Source organism: Fulmarus glacialis, unplaced genomic scaffold, assembly GCF_000690835.1.
Source record: "Fulmarus glacialis isolate BGI_N327 unplaced genomic scaffold, ASM69083v1 scaffold46456, whole genome shotgun sequence".
Lineage (NCBI taxonomy): Eukaryota > Metazoa > Chordata > Aves > Procellariiformes > Procellariidae > Fulmarus > Fulmarus glacialis.
Window position 1 is genome coordinate 54,948 of NW_009217170.1, and position 19,891 is coordinate 74,838.

Genomic DNA, 19,891 nt, shown 5'->3' on the forward strand with positions numbered 1-19,891 from the left:
AAAAAAAAAAAGTAAAATTTGTGGAGTGAGATAAAGACAGTTTAATAGAACAGAAAAGGAAGGGAAAAAGATAATAATAATAACAACAACAACAGCAATAATGATAGACTATTCAAAATGAGTGATGTACAATGCAATTGCTCACCACCCACCGAGCAATGCCCAAACAGTGATTGGTACTTCCTGGACCACGCCTCCTATTTATATACTATTTATGATGTCATATGGTATGGAATACCCTGTTGGCCAGTTGGGCTAGCTGTCCTGGCTATGCTCCCTCCCAGCTTCTTGTGCACCTGGCAGAGCATGGGAAGTTGAAAAGTCCTTGACTAGTAGACTACTTAGCAACAACTAAAAACATCAGTGTGTTATCAACATTCTTCTCACACTAAATCCAAAACACAGCACTAGGAAGAAATTTAACTCTATCCCAGCCGAAACCAGGACAACTTTTCAGAAAGGCACCTGCCATTTAAGAAGGATGCAGTACAATCTGGGTGGCTTGCAATGCTTATGAAGGGTGCTGTTCCGAAAGCTCTGAGTACCTGTGCTGTTTGGCCTCAGAAAAAGTCCTACAGGGCCTTTGAAATGGATCACACAGCCACGCCACCGAGCTTGACCTGAAGCAATGGTTTGTGAAGGTAAAATGGTAAAATGGCTCAGTCTGCCAGCAAATTTGCCAGTCACTGCTGATAGAAATGGGGTTTGTGATGTACATACTGATCCACAGGGAGCTGGACTGAGATCAAAGTCATTTCATGCAGGCCACTGCACAGCCAAGAGAAGATAATTTTCAATCTGTACTGACCTGGCCTGGATCAGACCTAGTAGCTTAGGGATGCAAAACTTTATAGTTTGTTATTAGTCCCAATGGCCTACAAAAAAATAAAAGTACAGCCATTTTATGTACATAAATATGTACTTTTGTATGCATAGAGAAGTGGGTAAGAAAATTCAGAGATCATCAATGAAAAGGGATATCAAGATACAATTCAGAGGTAGTTTTCTTCTGGTCTATGAATGTGCAAAAATCCTGATAGGTACAAATGATTCCTGACCAGCTCTATCTATGTGAGGAATGTACCAAAACATTGGGCATGAGACATTTTGATTTATGTTAATAAACTCAGACCTACCAACATGCAACCCAGCTGACAGAAAAACTTCCATACAACTAGAAAGTGACAGTTCTTTCACTTCAAGAACAATTTTTCAGCTCACTCTTAATTAGGCTGTATGGAACAGAGTGGTTTTTGTTGCCCGCTTCTTGTTCCACATCCACTTGTGAAGTAATTTTAAGCTTAGAAAAAATTATCATCAGATGAGTTTTCAGACTTATCTCCATCTAGAAGACACCAAGAAAATGCAAGTTCGAAGAGCAATGCATTCCTCAGAGACCAGAACCAGGAAAGGGGTATCTAGGATGCAGCCATAGTCAGTATAGAGGACCTGATTGTGTTATTGTGACTGATTGTCTCATAATTAATTGCATTTTCATCTTTATCCACTTTACAAGCACCATGTGAATATAATTTTTAACTTTTCGCATCATGGTTTCCCAGGGCACAGTTACATCTTCCGTTTTTTAAAAGTTATTTTAGCTGAATTTCCCATATCCCTCTCTTTCACTTTACCCCTAGACCTAAAACTCACATTGATATCTGTTATCAAAGAGACTGCATTTCCTTCTTGTTGACTTTGACAAAATGATGTTCTCAAAGATCTGTTCAGAAAAACTGTTCAGAACACTTTGACTGCAAGGTCTTTTTGCTGTTTCTTCAGCTGCATCCCACTACTCTCTTTGTATCCGAGCAGGGACTTTCCCTCTTGCGCTGCTTCTTGGATCACCAGTGATAGTGCTCTTGGGTTGGTTTTGCCTTTCCGTTGTCTATGTCTCTTTACTTAACAGTAGCGAAGGAATTAGTCAAGGCTACAGAGCGATATTCCCAAACACCTTAAAATGAAGTCTGCTAAGAACTGCTGAATAATTGAGGGGAAACAAAGGGAAAACCAATAAATAGGAAAGAGTTCAAAGGGAGCACGGGAATCAATTTCTTCCACGTCATGACTTAATATTCAGTCTTTGTTCAGGCAAAATCCTTTCTTTTTTAGGGAATGTGATGCATGGTACTTTCAACCTGGTTATGCAGGGAGGGGATTATGTGAATTTGAGGTCCATGAGCCCATCTGAGTGTCCTTTGCTAGCTAACGTGTCATAGGAGACCTGACAGAGAGACAGGGTTACCACAGTGGGGTAGGAAAGGCCAGGGGGCTAAGGATAGAAATCGGTGGAAAACAAGGCTCTTTTAGCTCCACTACTTATAGGACAACTTGTTTTACTTTTATTATTAATCAATAATTCACTCACTCCCAGCTACAACCTACGCTCAAACCCACCTGCACAGTATGGATGCCTTTTTGTGTACCCATTGCCACTACTGCTAGCCATTCACAACAGTTTTGAGACATTGGATTATGAATACAAATAGGAAACCAGTGAGAAGAAAATGCATCTTCCTTGTGCATCTAGGTAATTCATGAAATGAGACTGGGCAAACTATTTCTGTTCCCTGTAATACTCCAGTTAATTGGACAACTGCTGTGCCAGAAAATCTTTTCCCCACCTACAGCAAGTAAAATTTATACTGGTGGTTGGTAACAAGAACATCTTGATAAAATGGTTGAATTTATTTTATACCTATAAATGAAAAGAGCTCTTAACAAAGGGGGGTAACTGATATGCTCGGTAAATCAAGGATAAAAGGACACAGGCTCTATTGAAGATTTTTTCCCCTCGTCTTTTCTTTCTAAACCTTTTGATGAGGTGCCCTGTTGCTCTGAGATGAGCTTCCACTGAAGTACTTTTGGAATTATCTCAAAGAGAAACGGATCATTTAAATGAGTTAAAGCCCCCAAAACAGATCCACTATCTCCAACCTTAGTTTCATTTTTTACATTAAGAATTTTGTGAAATTTATAAAATAACTTTACTACTGAACCAGGGGCATATAAGACAAAGAAGTCTCATTCATTTTTTCCTGCTTCCTTCTGAAGTGGTGAAGAATGATACATTTTGAATAAAGATGAAAGCAAATACGTAGAAGAGAGGGAATATTCTGATAAATTTGTATTTATCAACCTTGAGTGTTTAGAAAACACCTACAGGTAATGATTCTTCAAATTTCTCCAGACCTACCTGGGATTTCGGTCCTTCAGGGAAAATTCAATTGACGATAAGATAAGGTGCTCTCCTTTCTATTTATCTTTTTTTAAATTTTAGACAACAGAGAGAATTTTAAAGGTGTAGGACAGGAGAGGAGGCTTAAATTTTTTTTTTTTATATAGAGGGAAAGATTGTTTTTTCTCTTCTATATGTTTTCTTCAGGGAACAAGAGATATTGTATGTGCCAGAAGGAAGCCACTCATGGCTGGAATACTCAGTACACTAGACTTGTAAGTTCCTTATGACCTCTATAGGTTACACAAAATTATGGTCCTCCTCATTCCTGTAGAAGGGTAAATTGGTTATTTTACTCATTGGGAAGCATGGGACAGACTAAGACTGGCCTGAGACTCTGTGTGTGGGTGTTTGTACTGACTGAGAGATTATCCATTACAAAGTTTGTTATACATTTGCTATGCATTTGAATAGGTTTATAGCACTATAATATACATTTATTTTTACAAAGTGCTCAAGCTATTGTTTATTGTGTGTGAGAGGGGCTGACTTTTACTCTGATGTGCAGGCATGTACATGTAAACCTTGGAAGCAATTTGTACCTCTGTGGTAGAGAAAGCATTATGTTGAGAAACTCTGGCATACCAGACAAAATTATGGACTTATAGACCCAGATTAAGCCTGTGTTTCAGTCCTTAAGTGCACAGATTCCCACTGAACTCAGCTGGAGATATATATACATAACCGCTTATATCAGGATATATTTGAAAGGCATTATTTTATTATGTTTTTAGAATGCAATTTTGATGCAACATCAGCAGAAGATGCAAATGGCTATAGATGCACAGTACTGGGATATATCTTGGAAAGTCTTAGGGAATCCAAATGACATTCCAAAAGCTGAAAAAAAACTTCTAGTAAGAGGTCATCACTCCTATAGTTTCCATACTTTCCTGTACTGTGATTGGCTTGTATAGGATCTACCAATATAGTCAAGGAATAGAAAAATGTCAAAATGAATTCTTTCATTTTGGTGATGAAGTGCTAGTTTTGCTTGCCAGCATGCAGGGTTCAATAAAAGCAGACAGGTCTTCAAAAAATTGCAGCATAAATAGATGAACTCTTTAAAGTAATATAAGTTCTGTCATCTGGATGTGAAATATAGACCTAAGTGCCTGCCGAAGTAAAAGCTGACCGCACATTCCATAGATAAGTGTTAAAGTTTTCTCAGAGTGTCTTGGGCTGAGAAATGTTTTAACTACATATCTCCTTGCCACAATAGACAGAATGAAAGCATTTGAAGTTAAATCCATTTTTCAAAGGAAGAAAACAAAGCATCCATAAAGAAACAAAGGCATATCACAGGATGAGGTCTCTAGATAGCTACTGTTTTCAGGAAAGTTGCAATTAGCTGTGCAATGGGGAAGGTGAACCTACTTGTATTTCAATAGCATTTATAATGATTTCAGTAGCTAGAACGCTGATAGGTATGTGCAGGGGGTTGGTTTTAAGATTTCCTTGTGAGACAGAAGGTCAGGATTCCTGTGGTCTCCTGTCATATTTAATTCATATCCTCTGGCCTTCTTCACCACATTTATTGAATTACAGGAATAAAATTCAATGAACCAAAAACAAAAGAAGAGAGGACAGGGCAAATCCTGATTTCTTTTACAGCCCTACTGCACAACTGACTTCAGTGGGTTTGTAAGAGAGCACCTTAAAGCAGAATTTGAAAGAAGGGGAAGGTACAAGTTAGTATAACCCCTCTCACCACCCCCACAATTGCATCCAAGTAATTTATTGCAAGGAGCAACTATTTGCATGTGGGAGTAAGGATCCAATTTCTACCAGACAAGAATCTCTCTGTATACTTTTTAAGGCTACTCTTTGTGTACTCCCTGTATGTTTATCAGATTCCTTCTTGCCACAAATGAGATGGCAGCAGAATGGCTTTTCAAAACCATTCTTCAGAAAAGCGTTACTGGCAATTCATCACATGAGTACTGAGATGCAATCCTCAAATGTGTTAAAAATACCAGTTTCAGGGAAGTGCCCTATTGGCATGCTTATCATGATGATTCCCTGCAATCATCTTAATTAAACTGATGATACAACCTTTATTCTCCCTTCACAAGCGAGATGCAATAAGCAGAGGGTTTCCAACAGGCCTGCAGTGTGAACTCTACTGCTGGAGCACATGAGAGCTCTAGACATGCTCTGTGATTTTGGGGAAGAAGGTTTTGTGGTGTCTCTTCTGCTCCTATTCTCCTATTTTTATTGTCCTGTATGCTGCCTCCAAGAACTGGGCTGTTTTGGGTATGACTGTGGATCACTCAGATTTCTCAGCTACCTCTTCAGTCAAATCTACATACAGTGTCTGCACTGTGGTTTAGACATCCATACAGTCAAAATAGTGCAATCCCCTAGTGTGAGCACAGTCATATCAGAACTTCACACAAATAACCTGTACCAGTACCCAATAACATCTTTACAACAATGTAATTTGTTTTCAGAGCTAGGTATGTACAAATCTGGTTGTTGAGTCTGACTCAAAATATTCATCAAAAAAAGAAGACATTAAATGTTTTGAAATTCTATCCAAAACTGCAAGCTCACCAATATTTAGCTTTGGCATTTGAATTTTTGGAAATGTCACAGCTAATAAATAATGTATTATTTTCTGAGCTACAACGTATGTTTTTATTTTAAAACTTGAATCTGCTTAACTTCCTTCTTCTCATGTACATATCAACCTATGGAATGGCTGCCTTTCTACTTAATACATTTAATAAAGGTGACCAGATGCTTTGTGTTTTTAATGGCTTGTTCTGCATCCCAACAAAATGTCCCTGTTTTGGCTGCGATTGCAGATGATTCATTCTGAAAGCCTGCCCAGCTGCCCTGACACAGCTGAGGCAGGGCACAGTTAAAAAACAAGCCATCTGTGCAAAAGAAGTGGGCTGGAGGAGTGCTTTGTCAGGAAAAGACTGTCATTTCTTGGTCACTGTGTTTTCTAGGCATCCAGTAACCCAAAAGTCCTATGGGTCCAACGTCTCCGCCTTTGCAGTTAGATTTTGCAATTATATCCCATGTCCCATCATATTCTCTTCCTTCCCCCCTCACTTAGAAACCCTTCAGCCTGCTCTGCTATATAAAATCGTGTGTAGATCAAACATTTCTGTAAAATGTAAGATGTTGATCCCACTTTCATTCTTTCCAATCATATGGCAAAATTCCTGACCCTGTAGCTGCATCAGCCAAGCCTCATGCTAGAAGAAGCAAGAGGGATTCATTTATGGCTTTTCTGAATAATTAGCTCTTCCCAGTTCTGTATTAGCATCACTCTATTGTCAGCGGTGCCAAAAGAGACATCCTGCATTCATGAACAGTCGCGCCACTCGCTTGCAGGCTAGCCGAATTCAAGGGCAAAATCCTACCCGCAGGCAAAGCTCCCCATTGCCTCAGCAAGAGATAGACACGCATATTTGAAGGCAAAGTCTGGTCTTGAGTGTGTCATTGAGATAAGCCACTTCAAGCCTTGAGAGGGTTCTGGCCCCACAGCATCTTTCACATGACCTGCAGGCTGCATCGTGAAGCAGTGCTGACACTTTCTCCCTGCCCCGACGATGGAGCGTACAGCAAGAGCAGCTCGGCAGGACACCGCCGTTCCGGGGTAGGAAGTAAAGGTTCCTGTCAAGTTTTCTTTACAGCCTATGTTCTCTAGCATTTGAAAGAACCATTGCAACTCAAGTCATCTGGCATGCATACGAATGACAAATATGCTTCAGAGGCAATAAATTAGCAATTTCAAGGCTTTACTTCCCCTCATGGACTAATTGCCAGAGATTATAGTATATTATGAGAGAGCAATGATACTAATGCCTAAATATGCTTCAGTGATTATAGAGCTATCCTCAATAACCAAGCTGTTTAAATGTCAATGCAAGAAAGCTCTTTATTATGAGATTAAATATTATTTTGAAGCAATGCAATAGGAACTTCCCAGGCTTCATGCCTGCAATAATACTGTCTTGGAGCAATATATATTAGACAAGCTATGCTTTTTTTTAAATGTGTACAGTAAAGGGTCCCAAAATATTTTTGTGCTGCAAACTTGAGGAGCATTCCTGATAAGAAAGAGGATCTTGGTATCTTTTTATTTTTCATTTGTTACTAACATGCTGCTGCCTTCATTCTTTCCTCCACTTTATATTAATACTTGTGTATCACCACTGTATAGAGAAGATAAATTCTTGTTTTCTGTTAGTGTAAGTGAGTGGGGAATCAAACCTCAAAGCCCTTTTCTTCTTTTTTACATGTCTAAGTACCTGTGTCTTGCATAGATGCTTTTGACAGTCATACCCTTCACACCTCAATACATCTGCTTATACCCAGCATTGGGAGAACCCTGGAAATTCGATGGAAGCTGCAACTTTCAGGTTTAGCTGTTGACATGAGGCAGAGAATAAAAATGTCTTTAGGCCATAACTCCAATTCCACTGGAGATGACAGTTGGTGACCACAAGCTCAGGTGTGGATTTAAAAGGGAGGGAGGCTAAAAAGACTTTAGCATCCCACTAATCTCACATAGGACTCTCACACTATGGATCTTGTCACACAGCTGTTCAGCCTTCCCCTATAGATGACAGCAGCATTTGCCCCCGCAGAATACTGCAACATTTTTTCAAGAAAACCCTAAACACTGCAGTGGGAACTGATGGTAGGACGTGGCTGCTCTGCTGTCCAGATCCAAGATGCCATCCCCCTCCTGTTGTTTCTAAAACTACCTGGTACGATGTCCACCATGTTTCATAAATGCAAATCAAAAGAGCTACATGGTCAAAGATCACATCTCATGTTCCCTAGTATTTGAAGATATTTATTTATCTCATTTTGAAGATGTAACTTAAAACAACAGAGGGTAAAACTCATCTAGGAGGCTGCACATTTTAGTTGGCTGCTAAATGTCAGTGGAAGCTCTAAAAATATTGTGAATGTCTTTGAATCTGAAGCTTGATTTCTAGTAAACTTAGTAATTGTAACTAATAATTACTATAATAGTACAGAAAACATATAGATAGGCCTGCGGGGACACATCATGTAAAATTAAGGACACAAATTACAGAAAGACAACTGCTAATGAAGTTGTGGTGGAATTCTCTCTTGAAAATAATTTTTTTTCTTTAGGAAGTATTGTTTCTTAAACATAGCCTGCAGATCTCTTCCATGGTGTGCTCCTGAAGTAGAGAGGTGCTTCACATATGGATGACCTGGGAACGTACTAGCAAGAGTTCCATTATGCCCAGCTGTAGCAGGACTGGACACGTGGATCCATGTCCTAATACTTTCTGCTGTAACCTGGCAATTGTTAATTCTGAATTTTTGTTGTTTCATCTTGGCTGATTTCTTCAGCCATTTTATATCTCATCTATAAAATGTAACGCTTGTTTACCTCAGAATGTATGAAACTCTTTCTGATGCTCAGGTAAAAGACACCTGCCATATATGCTCAGAAAAGACATAAATTGCTCTATCGTTTGTAACATTTTAAAAGATCTTAATCTATTAAAATCACAGTGTGACTGACAAGGAACATGCTGAAAGGCCATGAGAATTCTTTTTCTGCTCTTCCAGGCAGACAATAATCTGACATCTTTTTTGTTATGTCTTGACTTAGAATATACGATGGGAAACGATATCTTTATCCTTATAACAGTAATAAACGTATAATACTGATGTTAAGTAAATAACCAGAAGTAATAAGCTGACACTACTCAAAGGAGAATTATGTGGACTTATAATAGAACGGGGAAAAATTACCTGCATTTGGCCACTTTTATGCAAATATTATGTGAAAACAGATTAAAATCCTCTTTAATTTTTTGCAGCTACCTTATGAGATGCCCCATTATTCAAAGCTCTCACTTACCGTATATCCCGGTGCACACATACACTTCCCTGTGATGCTGTCACAATCTGCACCGTTCTGGCAAGGGCAGGTCAGCTGGCAGCCTTCGCCGTAGTATCCAGGGGGACAGGTTTCATTGCAGTAGAGTCCAGCCCAGCCAACTTTGCAGCTACATTCTCCAGACAATGGATGGCAACTAATGAAGACAGACAGACATTAACGAGAAGTGGACATGAAAGAAAAATACTGTCCGTAAACAGCGGTAGAAAGTTTTACATGCAATGCCAGCAAGAGTCACGCTAAGAACAGAACAAACCTGAAAATTGTTAAGGATGGTGAACATAAGCAGCCATATAACTTAAGCAGCCATGTAACTTAGGAAGTGAACAGGGAATATGGTGCTAAATACCAGCCTGGCATGCCACTTCCAAACATCTGGGAGCTGCCACAGCACTGGTAATTTTGCACCGTTGAAGTTTATGCTTTTCCGTTCTCAAATCTATGTGACTTGGATTACTGACATTAACCACAACACAATTAATCCACACTGTTGTATGACATATATGTACCATACTATTTGGCTGTAATACAGTCAGTTAAAGATGTTTGGGGTTAGGAGATATTCCAATGGATGGAGGAATGCAATCAAGAGAGTTGTGAAGATAAACCTGAGTCCTGTGGCACAAATATTCTATTCTATTCTATTCTATTCTATTCTATTCTATTCTATTCTATTCTATTCTAATTTGTGTTTTAAAAGTGAGTGCCACCTCAGCAGAACTTTTCAGCAGGGAGAGGTAGAAAGGAAAGTGCTTTGGAAGAGAAAAATCTCCTTGGAGAAAGAGTTTTGCAGGGAATATTCAGCCATAGTGAACAGAACTGAACACTACATGAAGCCTTGGGATGTATTTGGGGTGGGAGTCAACAGGAGCCCCGGGACTAAATCTCAGCTGTGCAGGGAAATGAGTCAAGTTCCTTTATGCTGAATAATGAGCATTGCTGCCCAACATTAATCCTCTGGCTTTCATTTCTGTTCAGACAATTCCACACTCTTGTGAGAGCACACAGAGAGAAAAGTAGAAAGGAGAATCAAGCCCAGAAGATCAGACAATGCCTGGTCCTTCTGCATCTGCTAGGTGGAAGACTTACTTGTTCCTCCTGCTACGAAACATTTTATCTTTATTCACCATTGTCTCTTCTACAAACAGAAAGAGCATCTGCCTGGTTTCCTTAGGGCACTAAGTTCCCACAGAAGGAGAGCCATGCTGAGGCTGTGGCTGGGGGCTAGAAAAGGAGGGGAAGGCTGCAGAGGTGTTAAGTCCTGGTTTGAAGAGATGGAGGTTTCTGGGGGATGGGAAGGGAGAGCACAGGGGGATGTCTAGTTTGGGGAGATGAGTTGGTCAAAAGAGAGCGCAGGGGATGAAGAGGGAATCTGATCTTTGTAAAAGGACCCCATGTTGTCTGAGGCCAACTGGGAGCGTAAGGCTTCACTTGAGAGCTCGGTATGCTCTGAGGGCCTCTGCACCACAAGATTGTACTATAATAGCACTGTCTAGCTCTCAGTGAGAAAGATGAGAAATAATATTGCTACAAATCAGATTTTCTCTATTATCCTCAGAACACGAAGGAATAGAGTTCTGCAAGGTGGCACCTCTCTATGGACCTGATTTTTTGCCTCATAGAAACTATTTCTTTTCCTTTAAGATTATTTATTGCTATAGTTTAATATTGCAGACATGACTGAATGGGTTTCTTTACACCTATAAAATTAATATCGTATATGTTAATTTTCAAGGTAACCTCATAAAACGTAATCTCCAAGTATGTTTCTGGCAATTACTGGTAGGAGAGGTTAGTCACATACTGTTGTGACTAAGAATGATCAAATTTTGTGAGTGTCATACGTTTCATCATAAATAGTGTTTTACTGACTAATTAAAACAATTCATCAGCTTAACAAACTACCATCCATGAAATTCTTCTGACAAAGCAGTCCCTGAAATTATGGTTGTTCACAAAGCACCTCTTAACATTCAGATGAAAATAATAAAAGCTCGTTTTTCCCCCTCTGTGTCTATTAATCATTACCTAATAGGAACAGAAAGCTAAACATTAAAGAAATATTTTAAAGTGGATTTTTTGTTTCTCTATTTTCTAGAGAATGAAACACATACTGCACATATCATACGGTTCCATGAGAACTGCATCTGTTGGCTAAATTAAATCTTTCAAACGTAATATATGATCATGGCAGTTTGAATCAGTCTATGACAATTCAATTAAAAATACTATATTCAGTAAGAATTTCTACTCCAAGGTTCGTTCCTTCATCAAAATGGACAGCTTTTTTGCATGGGACGCAAGCTATATATTAAGGACTAAAAATCATCCTAACATGCACTAAAACAAGAAGCAAGAACCAAACAGGCTTTGCAGAAGAGTCTGCAGGAGGCAGGGGGGTTGGACTCCAAAACAAGGTCCAGTAGAAGGACTGACACCATACTCTGCCCCCCTAAAGCCTTTTTCAAAACTTTTATGAGGCTATGAGCTAGGAAAAGTCCAATGCAGATGTTTGGGTCCCTGCATCCATATAATCTTCCTGTTGAAGCAATTTTATTATCAGCCTGAGCATATCAGAGTTTTGTTTTTCTCCTAGGCCAAGCACTTATAGTCCTTCAGTGCTTTGAAATACTTATCTTTTGCTATCTTACAGAGTGCTGGCATGGTAGTATTAGGAAAAATCCTCCACATTAAACTCCGGAGATATGGTACCCATAACGATAGTTCTGGGTAGGTAGCAACAGTTGGTGCATAGACTGTACAGCAGAAGAGGGGAAACTTCTCCTTGACAGTAGCAGAATAAATTTTCCCAAAGCTTTTGGCAAGCCAAACATTAACGCACACCACAGTGTTATGGTAGTGTAACAAGCAAAAGGACCTCAAACCTACATAGCTAGGTCTGAAATGAGGTTGCAGGTCCAACCAGGGGACAGAGGAGACATCTCAGATACAAAGAATACAATGCCCTGAATCACACACACTTGTTTGACAATTAAGGTGCCCTGATGGAGTGTTAACTCGAAGATGGCTGTGATTTAGATGCTTAACCAAAATTCAGAAGACAGCTGTTCTCTTCGCAATCCTGCCAGTGAATCTTGGCCACGTAACTTACTTTTTCTGCCTTCATCTTTCCCATCTGTAAAATGATCCTTTCTGCCTTTGAAATCCCTTTTAAGATCTGCAGTTGATATCACTAAGTTTTTATTATTAATTGTCTTTTCTATTCTGGTATGTATGAAGTATTCCAGTAATTAAAGTCTCAGAGTTACGTACGTTGCAGCTCATGATCTAGAAATAGTGTATGTATGCAGGTATGTGTGAATTGAGAATGCTTCTCTCTTATTATATTGGTATTCTGTAAAATTTCATTCTGTTTAAACTATGTACCTAGACATATAACTATAGCTAGGAAACTCATCTATCATCCAGCCAGCCATCTATGCATCCAGTCTATCCAGTGAACTACAGGCTAGCTGCATTGAAGTTAAAAAGTTTGAGGCACTTAATGGCAAATGTGTTAAAGCAAAGAATAGGAAGTACAGTTAGCAATGTGAATTTCTCATATAATTCCTCCCCCCTTCCCCTTCTGAATGTACCTTTCAAGGTCATGAGTCCATGTAACATTTTGTCAGCATGGGGTGCAGCATGTGAAAGGCACTTCTCCATGCCACCAATAAACTGAGATTAATAAAGACAAAAAATTCCTCTGGAGAAGGATCATTTAACGGATGGGTAAGACAATGTGAGGCCTCTGAAAGGATCCCAGAAAGCAAACCCACTAACATCTGCTTTCCAACCACTTGCTGCAAGCAGGAAGGGAACCTTACACTCTTGAAAGGGTTTGGCAGTGTTATACATTAGTATTTCGCATTGAATCTTAACAACATTTATTTCTTCAAATCTCTTGTATAACAGGAAGGAATAGTGCAGAAAACCTAAAGTGAATAGAAGCGGCCAAGTCTTTCTCTGGCACAAGGCCAAATAGAGGTGGAAACTGGAAGCTGTCCACACCGCACAACATGGCGCGAGAAGGAAATTGTTCCGTGGCTCTTGCTGCGGTTTGGAAGCTGCTGTACAGTCCCTGGCTTTTGAGCCACATTCACAGCAATAAAAGATTTATTTTTTTAAATTTACTAGCTGAACTGAAAAACAGTAATTTTTGACCTTTACATTTTTTAAGCATTCAATGTTGAGGAAATCTGAGGAAACCAGGTATTTTAACTTTCTTAAGGCAAACTGGGAAAATAAATGCTTTAGACAGCACAGTCTGTTCCAAATTCTGAATTTGTTCTCCACACATCTTTCAGCCAAAACAACTTCTTCCCAGTGAATTTCCCGACTTTCTAGTGTTTATACACTAGCACCAGTCATCTCATCTTAATTAGCAACAGCCCTAATCATTTTTTAACAGTATTTTCTGATTTCAGTGTTGATACTACATTCAGTCTCCCTTACTAAAATGCCCTCTTGTTTTTAAAGAAGTAGCCACAATGAGGCTGTAGGGCCATGACTTCAGTCCAGCACGTCTTCAAAGCCAGCCTCATTCAAGCGCATTATTGATTTAGTTCAAGGCAAAACTTCATGTACGGTCCTTCCAAACTTCTCAGTGTTGAGGCAATAATTGATGGAATAAAAAATGGAGGTCTAGCCATTTCATTAGACTTCGTCACAGTAGGAAAGTGTCAAGGCTTAAGAGGTCTCTGTGTCTTCCTTCCCTTCTCATGTCTCTGACCTGGGAAAGACATTACTAAAAGCATATGGCTCCACATGCTGGCTCCACACTAGTGTTCAAGAAGGGTGGGTGGCTGAGACTATTCCAGCTATTCATTTCCCTCTCTGCTTTTCAGAAGAGCAAGCCAGGATTATGCCTTTCTGACTGTTGTGGACTGTCTCAACATGGGTTTTTTGCATGGGGAAATTTTTTACAGGTGTATCCTTCCCTGTGGAAGGACAGTCCAAGTTACCAGTGCATTCTAAATTACCTAATTCTGGGGTTGTTCAAAAGCCCTGTACAAAGTGCCTTTCGGTGTGCTTTGATGCAGAAATTATTGGATGATGTTCTTCAGCCATTACTATGCAGGAAGTTAGGCTAGTCTCTTCAGACATTAAAATAGAGCTATGAAAATAGAAAAGCTGATTGTGTATTTCTTAATGTTCCTCCCCAACCTGCTCCTCAAAGCCCCCAGAACTTTCCGTTCCAGCCAGCTCTCCAATAACCAGACCAAATGAGTCAAAACCACTGACAGGAATAAGCAAGCTTCCCTCACCTTCTTTCAAGTGTTTATATAATTATCCTACATGCTTAGGTATCGCAACAAGTAGCCGACAGTTTAAACTGCTTCTGGGGAAAACAGACAGCTGTATTCAGTAAATGAATCACTTTGGAAGACCACAGTTCCAGTAATGATAAAAATTCAGGGGAGGAATGGGAGGAGGTGGGTGGAAAGAGAAGTGTGCTGTATGGGACTGGTTAAACGATCAGTAAAAAGATTTGTTCAGAATATGGAGTGCCTTTGGAGAAGGTCATTTTCCATCAACTCTGACACTCCTCAGCTCAGAAATTGACAGCTCTCTGAGGAGCTCATTGAAAAGTGGAAAGCTGAAATACTATGGATGAATGAAAGAACATTTACAGATCTACAGCTTGCTGATATCTCTTTGTTCCATAACAGCAATGATAAGATGTAGGAAAAAGGGGGATTTTATCAATGGAGAGACTAGACTCATTTATTAGGGAAATGGAGATACCATCTTAGCAGAGCATGCTGGAAGAGAAGCTGACAGAGCAGTGATGGGAGGGAAGGCATAAAATATATCTGTCAGACAGCAACCAGGCACAGGTCAGGTACATGGTATGTAAGAATGACCACATGCCCAGAAAAGAGCTGTGAGAGGATTTGATCCTCCACCTTTCTGAGCTCTCTCAAACTTGAGACCTCACCTTTCTTCACAGCTGGATGGTTCTGGAAGTTCTTTCAGGAAGGATCTTCTGGCAAACGCCCAGAACATCTCCCAGGTAGTTCTTGAGTAACCCAGGATGAACCCCCTGGGTTGAACCCTTCAACCCAGGGGGTGAAGACACACTGTGTCAGCTACTATCCAAGAGTATATTCTCACCCTCCAGTACACATGAAGAACAGCTTTCACTGAGGAACAGTTTGCCTTGTATTTACCGCAGGTTTAAGTCGTGCATACTGGTAGGTACTGCAGAGTAGTGTGACATGCAGGAATTTATACCTTAGCTGACTCTGCAGTAATTCTTGAGACATCCCCTATCCTCAGTACAACACAACATTAATCTTTTGTGTAAAATGCTCAGCTCATGCCTTAAGGATATTACTTTTTGCAATGATTTCACGATACACAAAATAATCAGAAGTGATAGAAGCCTGTTGTACAGAGCTACCTTTGAGGTGTCGAACACTTTGGATCCTTGCTGTCAAACCCAATAGAGCTAGAGCTATCTTTCTGTAGAGGACTCATGTCATCAGAATTACAAGGATTTTAAACAATCCATTGTGAGCTCTGACTTTCAGTTAAGCAAAACCTCACCACTCACAGTTGAACTTCAATTCACAAGAAAGATCACCTGTTTATTCCCAAGACTGAAACAAATAGAGTCTATCTCAAGCACACAAACAGATTTGCCTGAAGTGTTTGTGTGTCTGTATGTGTGTGTGTGTGTGTGTGCGTGCACACAAATTAGGTGGTATTGCTTGCATACATAATTGAGGAGAGTGTTTATATTTTAGCAGGCTGCAAGATTGCAAGGTAGGTTTGTCATCACCAGCAAGACAGTCCGGTCTCTGCCTGTCTGGTTTAAAATTGAAGAATGTCCGTATCAAGGGCATATTTGCTTGGACATCAATTATCCCCACCTCCCTCTGAAGCCTACACAATCCTGAATTGGCTATGAATACTTAACAGTAATGGACAGAAAAAGGAGGAAATCAAGTGGGAGCTGAGGGGCTCAGCATCTTGCAGGCATGGTAAGGAAGTGTGGGCACTCTAGTCCATCAGAATAGCTCAGGCCGGGGTGTTTTTGCTGTCCAAGCTCCCTTTACTGCATTTGAGGGAGTGGGGAATCTCCAAATAGCAATTCCAGCAGTCAGTAAACAAGGCAAGGAGTTACAAAAGGTAACAAGTAGGATAATAGGGAAGAGTCTTAAATTCTTCCTTTTTTCGGGGTTCAGAAAACTTATTCAAGCCTGCAACAGGAAAGTAAATTCAACCTATCTCATGTTAGGAGCTCAAGTCTGTTTGTGGCTCTAGCTCTTAGTAATGAGAACCGCAAGAATCTGATCCTAAAAAAAAGCAAAAGGGAATAAAACATCGAAACCTGACCTTTTAAGTGAGACTTATTCCATTTTAGGTATACTTCCCTGATATTTATTTTCCTGAATATTTCACACATACACATACTGAATAAAGAGCAAAAATACGCACACATGAAAAGAGATGTCTATTTTGACAATGTTGACTTCATTACAGTTCCATAGACTGACTTGGGGTATTGATTTTGGTCTATTTATACATCTGCCGCAAGTGTTTTCAACAAGGCAATTTGCCACGAGACATAAACTGAAGCAAATTAGGTTTCATTTTGAAAGTCCCCTTGCTGTCTATAGATCTAACAAGAAAACCCATGTCATAAAAAGAGCCAAAATGATGGATTTGAGTAAATACATCTATGTTTTTTAAATTTCAGTGGGTTATTATACATACATATGGGCATCACATGATAGTTCTTATGCCTAGAAGACTGCAGTTACAGGATAAGGCCATATGTCAGATTGTTTCAGATTTTAGCAGAACTATTTAAATAGTTAACAGTTACGTGCTTAGCAGCTGGCTACACTGAGGCTTATGGCTCCAAACCTGAGGTCATTTAAATCAAAGGCTGCAATCCAGAGGAGCTGTCTGGGTACTTAATTAAAACTACAGAGAAAAAGGGAGTAAGTGTAGTTAATTGAATTTTTTCCCAATTTTTTGACCAGTCCCTGCACTAGTATATAATATGATGTACATACCTGAGAGTGTTGGTAATATTGCAAGGACATCTCTTGTTGCATTTGAGGCCATAAAACCCTTCTGGACACATTCTTTCTTGGCAATAAATCCCTTTAAATCCAGGGTCACACATACACGCTCCATTTACATGATAACATTTTGCACCATTTTGGCAGTCACATCTTTGTGTGCACTGAAAGCCGTATGTCCCAATAGGACACTCTTCTTGACACCTGCAATGAAATATGTGAGATAGGATCCAACCAAATGCTATAGTCTAGTCTGCTTATGACTTTTACACGGGAATGTTTTTGTTAATGAATTAAGTACAAATCATTGCTCATTTATTTAAGTAACATACTGTGAACTGATGATGTCATTGGAGTGATGTGATATCTTGGGCATGTAAATTGCTGTTAACTGAAAGTACATTAATCTCTGTCCAATTATAACCTGCAAAATTTGCATTAGTTAATATTACCTTAGTTAACAAAGTGCATTCTTGTTTCCTGGACGCTGACAATTCCATTCATCAACCATAAGAAATTGATATAAAATAAGATACTTTATGAAAAAAACCTCATCTGTTGGCTTTCTCTTTATTACAGAAGGATTGTGCACCTTCTTTAAAAGCATACAGTCCTCTTAGTGATAATGAGGATTGAAAGAGAATGTGGTCTGTTAAGCAATATTGAGTAGTGTTCTCCAGCAACGTATAGTTTTACTTTCCCTCTATGCTGTCATTGCACCAGCTTTATACCAACTAGGAGAAAATACACTCCTTTGTCTTTTGTGTGTGTTCTGAGTAAGTAAAGCTCAAATTTGCTTTTCATCTTTTACTCCAGGGATGCTCAATAGTATCAAATCTCAAGACAAATCACTTTCACGCTCCTTAGTGTAGTATCTTCTCCAAAATTGCCAACATTTTTAATATTTGATACACATAAAAATGGAACCTGCAAACACTATACACAGATTGTTTTAAATTGCACCTTCCATGCACTGTTTAAAATATTTCCCTACTGGATACATTATGAAATCTGCCAAAAAGTCTGTTTCATTGTCCTACACAACCAGTTTAAGTGTTCATAATATTTCCTATTTTGAAAAGCTCAACTAAGGTCCTAAAGACAGCAACTGATTCTGTGCTTGACATAATTCAATGGTTTCAAAATTCTGCAATGAGTCAGTACTACAGTTTACATGATCCACCGTGAAATACAGATAGGCCTTTTCAGTTAATAAAAAAAGAAGAAGAAGCCCAGAAAAGTCCAATTCCCTTATCGCATGGATGCCAGATATTGGAAATTGCCTATCAGCATTAATTTAATCCTGAGCATTGATTAAAGTGTATACTGTAAACTCAGTGGATAGAGGCAATTGTTAAATGTCTTTCTGCAGGTCATTTCACAGCTGGCAGGTGAGAGTTAATATAATGATCAGTAATAAAAGATTAATGTGTAATGCAAGCCAGGCAAAACTGCAGTGAACACAGTCAGTATATAAGAAGAGCATTACTTTTGCAGCTTCAGATCATCATGTTTTGCTAAAACTAAACGAAGAAAGCAAAAGGCCTAGCTAGTGATTTAATTGCAGCAAGCATCAACACAGTTACTAGTTACACAATCCAAGTTCAGGAGTTCATATGAGACCCGAAGAACAAGGAGCCTGTGACAAACAGGAAGGGAAAGAAAAAACCAGCGGTACTGGCTGCTAGCCCTGCTGCTCTCAGGGTAGTTCAGCTGCAAAGGAAATAACCAGCAAAGAATGGATAATATTAGGACTGAAACACTTAAAGCAAATGAAATGCAATGAAGAATATATTAAGATGCCTTATGTCTCCACTGCTGTATACAGCTCTACTAGTTAGCAGGAGAGCACTGTACTCAACGAGATGAATACTTAGTCAATAGTGCACTATATCATTCTATATTTATAGAAGATGAAGCATTACCTAGGAGGGAGAAAAGCATCTGGAAATGAAATATTGACGACCTAATCCATTTACATAATTAGCCTTTTTCTACTAACAATTTAACCAACTTATTTATTTGGAGATCAAGCAGCTACTGCTAATGAATTTTATACAAAGAATACTAATAATGACTCCTCTGGAACATAAGAATAATCAAAATAGCTTTCTACTTAAACATCTTTCCTTTGCAACATATCAATCTAATGTGTCCATAGCACCATTAACAACCAGATACATTGTTCAATTAAATTACAAAATGAGCTGCTAAGCCCTAGTTATGTTTCTTGTTTAATTTACATTGCTTTCTGCCTATCTGGGGAGATCCGTATTATAATATCCACTGAACTTTAATATGTACTATAATTATTTGGGTTGGGATAGGATAATATGGCTGTCACCTGTAGAATTAATGGAAGCAATTTCACAAAATATTAAATATAAGACAGCCTGCTTAACAGATGAACTTAGTACATACACCTACATTTTTTCCAGATAAATTTTTTTCATGGAATAAAGCTGTGAAGTATTTTAGGCTTTTCTGTTTGTTTGTTTGTTTTGAAACGGTGATCACATTTATGTAGCACAGAAAAATATTAAAAGCCATCCAAAACACACTAACCTGGAGATTGCCATTCTGTTGATAAAAGATACAGGTACAAACACAACAACAAGAGAAGTCTGCTTATATTGTTATAACAAATGTGGTATTTATTCTGCTAAGATTCAATCTTTAGATTTAATGGCAATATGGAAAACAAAG

At 39.0% G+C, this 19,891-nt stretch overlaps 1 protein-coding gene across 1 annotated transcript in view; it reads right to left on the bottom strand.

Annotated features, from left to right (window-relative positions):
- Window positions 1-19,891, bottom strand: part of LOC104078059 (multiple epidermal growth factor-like domains protein 11) — a gene marked incomplete at both ends in the record, with an annotated part of 80,505 nt that overhangs the window by 50,049 nt on the left and 10,565 nt on the right. The window contains 2 exons of the mRNA XM_009579559.1: window positions 9,108-9,282; window positions 17,177-17,389. Coding sequence (XP_009577854.1) covers window positions 9,108-9,282; window positions 17,177-17,389 — 388 coding nt within the window. The remainder of the gene's footprint in view (window positions 1-9,107; window positions 9,283-17,176; window positions 17,390-19,891) is intronic.